This window comes from Acanthisitta chloris, unplaced genomic scaffold (genome assembly GCF_000695815.1).
Source record: "Acanthisitta chloris isolate BGI_N310 unplaced genomic scaffold, ASM69581v1 scaffold43688, whole genome shotgun sequence".
NCBI classification, from domain to species: Eukaryota; Metazoa; Chordata; class Aves; order Passeriformes; family Acanthisittidae; genus Acanthisitta; species Acanthisitta chloris.
Genome location: NW_008687351.1, coordinates 1 through 6,986, shown reverse-complemented (window position 1 = coordinate 6,986; position 6,986 = coordinate 1). Strand labels below are relative to the sequence as shown.

The 6,986-nt window shown below is 44.9% G+C and overlaps 1 protein-coding gene across 1 annotated transcript; it reads right to left on the bottom strand.

Moving 5' to 3' along the window:
* Nucleotides 1-855: 855 nt before the first annotated feature.
* RNGTT (RNA guanylyltransferase and 5'-phosphatase) lies at nucleotides 856-5,752 on the bottom strand (the record flags this gene model as incomplete). Its single annotated transcript, XM_009080524.1, has 4 exons — nucleotides 856-1,105; nucleotides 3,104-3,179; nucleotides 5,448-5,536; nucleotides 5,649-5,752. Coding segments are annotated over 4 exons (519 nt in total), but the record flags the coding sequence as incomplete, so codon positions are not given.
* Nucleotides 5,753-6,986: the final 1,234 nt, after the last annotated feature.

Here is a 6,986-nt window from a genome sequence, read left to right as displayed (position 1 = left end):
CACAGTCTCAGCTAAACATGAGTCAACGTGACAGAACACAAAGAACGACGAGAAAGGTCAGAAGTACAAAAAATATGGATTGTAGGGGAAAAGGAAACAAATTAACATTTAATGTGGGGAAGGCAAATCATACTCCTAGCCAAGTACAGAGAATGGTGCTGTAAAATCTCATATCCACCAGGATGTCCATGGGCAGAACAGGAACTACAGGGGTTAAAAAAAATCACCATCAGGGCTGGGCTGGAGGAGATCTCTGTAATCATTGAGTCCAACCATTAACTGTCACTGCTGGAACCCCCAAACCCTAACCCAGATCCTCCAGTGCCACATCAGACACCTCTGAAACACCTCCAGGGACCAATGTCAGGGGTGTAGGTCAAAATAGTCACAATAAGTGATCAGCCATAGTTCTTAGAACTATACAGTTAAAACATCTCTAAACAAAACATGACTTCAAAGCTGCCTTTGGGTTTTTGAGGCCCATATTGCTTTTTGCTAATGCAATTCTCAACCTTCAAAAGTTTCCCCAAGTGAGCAATGAATTTAAAACATTCACATGGCTACAAAAATAAGTCAGAGCTGTTTCCACACACCCCCCATAACATTTCAGCTCATGGAGAGATGAAATAATTTACTAACTCCAGTTGAGGTGTTGAATATTAAAGTTCAAGGTTTGTACAGGAAGTCTAAGAGATCTTGCAATGAATCTCCCACTTGTTGCCAGTGAGAGACAATACTCCCAGTCCCATTTGCAAGAGCAGTGACACTTGGACTGGATTTATGTGGTAACAGATCAGTATGAGGTTATGGAACTCCATTTAGCAATTAGAACATCAAGTTCCTAACCAAAATTACCAGTTTTAGACGTTCTTTTCTCCTCTTGCCAAAGGCAGAGCTTGATGATCCAGGCTCTGACTCTTGGCCTCCTGTCCTGCCATTGTCATCATCCTCCTCCTCATCTTCTTCCATGCACCATTCTGGCAGCTCTGGTGGAGATGGTGCATCATCTTCATCTCCGTAGCGGCGAAACAACTCCTTCAGGTAGTCAGCTTTGTAAATACCTGGGGGTCTGGCCTGAGCAAACGTGGCCACAGCAGCCTCAATGCTGTGAAACAAAAAGTGAAAATCACTCTGGATGGTTTCATATCCATGTTTTAGTCATGCCTTAAACCAAACAAGATTTATCGGGACTGAGAATCAGAACAAACCGTACTGGGAAAAATGATCCTAATCTTTCTCAATTACTTCTCTTTGCAGAGGTTTCTCATAAAAACCCTGTAATTCAGAAGCCTTTTACCACAGAATCATAGAACCAACCAGGCTGGAAAAGACCTCAAAGATCATCAAGTCCAACCCTACCGTGGTCACTAGCCCATGGCACTAAGTGCCACATCCAGTCTCAGCTTGAAAACCACCAGGGATGGGGAATCCACCACCTCCCTGGGCAGCACATTCCAATGCCTGAGCACTCTCTCTGCAAAAAATCTCTTCCTAAGATCCAACCTAACCCTCCCCTGGCAGAGCTTGAGTCTGTGCCCTCTTGTCCTGCTGCTGGTTGCCTGGGAGCAGAGACCAACCCCCACCTGACTCCAACCTCCTGGCAGGGAGTTGCAGAGGGTGAGAAGGTCTCCCCTGAGCCTCCTCTTCTCCAGGCTGAACCCCCCCAGCTCCCTCAGCCTCTCCTCATGCCACTTGTGCTCCAGTCCCTTCCCCAGCCTCGTTGCTCTGCTCTGGACCTGCTCCAGCCCCTCAATGTCCCTCCTGAGCTGAGGGGCCAGAACTGAGCACAGGATTCAAGGTGTGGCCTCACCAACACCATGCAGCTAACACTTAAGTGCTTTAATAAACTGGAGACCGTGAAAATTCTGCTGACTGTAAGGACAAACCAAGCCAAAAGGGAAAGGGGCTCAAAGATGTTCCCATTTGTCTCTGACGATATTAGAGGAACTCTACAATCTTCTGGCATAGATGGCAATGAAAGCCAAAGGAGGTGGCACAGATTGCAAGGACAGAAACCTAGCTGAAAGAAAACATCTATTTCCATGTTCTAGAAACACAAGTCCCTGGGAAAAAAACGAGTTGTTTTAAAGAGACTTGAGGAAGGTTTCTGATCATTGCCTAGAGAGCTTTCAGACTGGATGACCTTTCTCTAAGCCAAGTATAAAACACATCTCACAATCCATCAGCAACAATCCTACATCATATGCTTAAGGAATGAATACAGATGGACTTTTCCATCAGGAAAATCTTATTTCCTCATCAGCAATGCACAGTGCCTTATTGTAAGGAATGATAGAGCAAATTAGATTTATTTTGATACAATGCTTAGCATTAACTACCACCTTGCCAAAAGTCCTTCTTTGGCTGTGGACAACTTTCCTTACCAGGTGATATCTGGGGGTTGTATGAAGAAGATCTGACAGAGATGAATAAACTTGATACAACTACCTGAATTCACAAAAAAAAATAAGCCATGGCTGGAAAGTTTTAAGGCTTTTCCCAACAGAGGTTTGGAAATAAAGAGAGGCTGCATAAAGCAGGAGACTCAGATTCAAGTCCATTTCCTCTTCAGAACAAATGAGCAATTCTAATTACTGCACATGCTTTTAGACTGTTAGATTAATAGCTTTGAAATTTGCTACCCCATAGAACAACTAGACTTGAGTCAAAAAACAAGCTGGAAACAAAGACTTGATCTGCCCCAAATCCTTCAGCAGCAAGAATGTCACTTGCTGTTGCTCTAGCTAAACTCTTCCCTCCAGAATGCAAATAAAAGACATGCAAACCTATATAAAAAAGATACAAAAGTAAGGGAAAGAATCTTTCAGGCACCTCTGAACTCAAAACGTGAGACATGTCACAGGGAGGAGACACAGTACAATAAACACACTGCTGAAAGCCACACACAGCAGCTCCAGGTCACCTTGGCCCTGGAAAGGTTGACTGAAACAAGGAGATGGAAAATGTTCTTTTGGGCTGTTTGCTTGAGATTTTCAGGCAGTTTCAAAATGACCAGTGAACACATTGGAAGAGCTGTCAGGACACTGAGTGAGACATACTGGAGATGCCTTTGCCACTGTCCAAAATCAGCACTCAAAGTTACCTCCAGTCCAACTTCTCAACCAGAAAGGCACAGATGAGGAATCCAGTCCTGTTGAAGCCATGTGTGCAGTGGACACCTGGACAAGAGAAGACAAGGGCAGAGTCACCTGTAAGTCATTCTGACAAACATGTTTTAATACTACAGGTGTGGGTTTGGATCCTCCCACCTCCACCTGTGACATTCCAGGCTAATCTCTTCCCATCACAGCAGCACAGACCACATATAAGGCTAAAAGGCAATTCATTACAGTCTTCCTGCAAATTAGCAACAGCAGAAGGATAGGACACTTGAGTTTATCCCACTCAAGAGCCCTACCCTAATGCCACTGAAACATGGCTGACGTAGATAAGATCACACACTTTATGACTGCTCAAATGCTGATCAGAAGGCAATACAAACATTTAATAATTGGGCTCTTGGTGCATTCAACAAGCATGGCACTCATTTCACAGCAGCAGCAGAGAAAATCATACCAGCATTACCCTGCCCAAAGTGATGCCAACAGACCACACTTCCATCTCAGATCTGCTACTACCATGCTAAGACCAGACTTACTAATTTGGCAAAAAAAGCTACAAAAAGCAAAGTACACAATGGTATAATAACCTTGAATTACTTATCTTTTCAATGTAAGACAAAAAGAATTAAGTCTTCAACCTGGACTTGACTGATTTCATCCCCCAGAGGAAGGAAGGGAAGAGAGAAATGCATTGGAATGTTTTTTCGTCTCTCAAGGCAAGAGCACCACCTAGTGCTACCCAGAACAGCCTGAACGTTGGTGCTATCCAACGTGTGAAGGATGCAGGAAAGATATTGTCTCTTCTGCCTGCTACATTTTAAATGATAAATACCAAAGTTTCCACTAACATCAACCGCTTCTCTGGGCAACACAGAATCACAGAACCATCAAGGCTGGAGGAGATGTCTAAGATCATCGAGTCCAACCATGAACCTGTCACTGCTGGAACCCCCAAACCCTAACCCAGATCCTCCAGTGCCACATCAGACACCTCTGAAACACCTCCAGGGATGGTGACTGCACCACCTCCCTGGGCAATATCCCAGGGCCTGTCGAGCACTGAGGACTGTGCCCTGCTGGATTTTGACCAGCCTTCAATCACGCCTGATCCAGAAAGGCTGTAAAATTATCATCCAAGAGGCTTGAGGACAACACTCATTGTGACTGTGGAAACTCATTGCAAAGTAATTTCTTCTATCTGACAGTTTGCAGAGAGAGCTGAACATAAATGTGCTTCACAGAAACCAGAATACAATGGTTTGAACTAAAAGCAGAAGCAATAGAAACTAAGAACCTACTTTGCTCCAGGTAAAAAAGTATCTTTAGAACATTCAAATATTCACTGCAATACATTAGAATATAGAAGAAAAACTTTACCTAATATCTACTACTAGTTTTGTGAGGTTTGCTAAAAATCATAGAATCATATAGCTTTAGGGGTTGGAATGGAGCTCAGAGCTGACCCAGCCCCAAGCCCTGCCCTGGGCAGGGACACCTCCCACCAGAGCAGGTTGCTCAAGGCTCAGCCAACCTGGCTGTGAACACTGCCAGGGTTGGGGCAGCCACAGCCTCCCTGGGCACCCTGGGACAGGGTCTCACCACCAGAACAGGCAAAACTTCTGCCTAGCATCCAACCTCAATTTACCCTCCTTCAATTTGTGCCCATTGCCCCTTGTGCTGTCCCTGCAGCTCCTAACACAGATCCCTCTGCAGCTTCCCTGGAGCCCCTTCAGCTCCTGCAAGGTGCTCTGAGCTCTCCACACAACCTTCTCTTCTCCAGGCTCAACAGCCCCAACTCCCTCAGCCTGTGCTCACAGGGAGATGCTCCAGTGCTCTGAGCAGCTCTGTGGCCTCCTCTGCACTTGCTCCAACACTTCCATGTCCTTCTCAGGCTGAGGCCCCAGAGCTGTGTGCAGGATTCCAGGTGGGTCTCACAGAGCAGAGCAGAGGGGCAGAATCACCTCCCTTGCCCTGCTGCCCACACTCCTGTGGCTCAGCCCAGGATAATTCAGTTACCAAATACAACCTCGAGCAAGCCAGAACATCAAATGCCAAACCTGCACTGCATTCTTCTGCTGGTGCAAATGCAAGTGTCATGTACTTGTAGCCAGTTTTTAAGCCTGTGTATTCTGCTGCATCGAGTCAGCAGCTGCAATCAAACTGATGGATGTGAAACTTACCAGGAGTCCAATCTCTACATGCATAAACACTGTTCTGAGGAGACTCCTTACTGGGACTTTTAATGAGACTGCAACTGTGAGTAAACAGGCAATAAACCAAGGGTAAGAGCTGAGATGGCTAAGAGATGGAGGGAAGAGGATGTACCTATGAGCTCTGAGGGATTCTTGTCACTGAAGTGTTCACACACACGGATGAAGGTCTCTGTGTTCTCAGGTGTGGGGCACTCACCATGCCTGCAAAGCAACACACACATTAGGGCAGGGGAAGAACAGAAAACTGAACTGCCTCAGTGTGATCTTCCAAATGAAAAGCCAAATAATTAGCTTTGATGTGCACACGACTTACCCTTTACACTGCAGCTTTATGTATTTAATTCCCTCTTTCTCTATATCATTCCTATCATAGAATCTAGTGGTGTTGGTCAAGTCTACCAGTAAGCCCATCTTAACCTAAAAACAAGCAAAAAAAGAAAAACATGAACTTGTATATGTGGTTCAAACATCAGAGCATAACTGCTAAATGGCTAACAACACCCAAAGTCAGAGCAACAGCATTGGCAAGTCTGAAAAGTCTTCAGTATTGTCTTTATTCATGGAGTCTGTATGTTACCACCACCACAGACATCTGTTACCTCGTGTAAATCAGCCCCAGCCATCACCTCAGCAGCTGCTTCCCACCAGGGACTGCAAATCAGGGAGCTGCTAACAGCTAAAGAATTGTTTTCACACCCTAAAAAGACAAACCAGGTGGAACCAGGTGCTTTCATGCTTTAAGCAGAAGTGTCAAACGGTGGAACAGTGAAATTACCACAAGTTCTCTGTAACTTCAGAACACATGCAGGATTTTAAACTACTTTAAACCAGGAATGAGATTGGTCTGGGGAAATTTCTAGGGATGCCTATTAAAGACACTCAGCACCAAACCCAACACCTTACAGAGGAATTGGAGGAGAGTTTAAATGCAGAGATCCAAGAATTCCAGCAGGACATGTCCTACCATTCCACACCTGAGAACAGGCACATATGCTGCACTGACAGGACTTTCTTATCACATTGCACACAGATACTTCTGCCTCTACTATAGTAGTGAACTACGAGAATTACACTGACTAGTTCAGCAACTACTTCATACCTAAGCCTAGGTAAGATCCATAACATGAGCATTCCCATCTTTTAGTCACCTGGTGCTTCTGATCAACAAATTCAGAATTAATCTGATTTACACCAACAGCCAAAAATAAGAGGGGTAAAAAAAACCTCATCACTTGCATGATTCATTTCATAAAACACAGTCATAACTGTGCTAAACTTCTATGTAAAAGTTTACTGAACTAAAAGAATTAGGAGCTTGGCAGGCCCAAGGTTCCATGTCCCATGTCTCCAGATGCACTGGACTGGGCACAACACTTCAGAGACCTACATGAGAGGCTGGGAAAATCCCATTGCCCACCTTCAGTGTCACAGGAGCATGAAAACAACAACTTGCAGACTGAAACACACAGACAGAGACAGGCAGAGAATGAAGGATAAGGCAGAACCACAAGTCTGTAGTGGTGGATGGAATGACAAAGGCACCCACTCACCTTCCTGGGTCCCAACGTATGCTCCTGGAAGAGTTTTTCTATTTATACTACTTTTTTTTTCCACCAAGAATCACAGAACCAGCTGGGTTGGAAGAGACCTC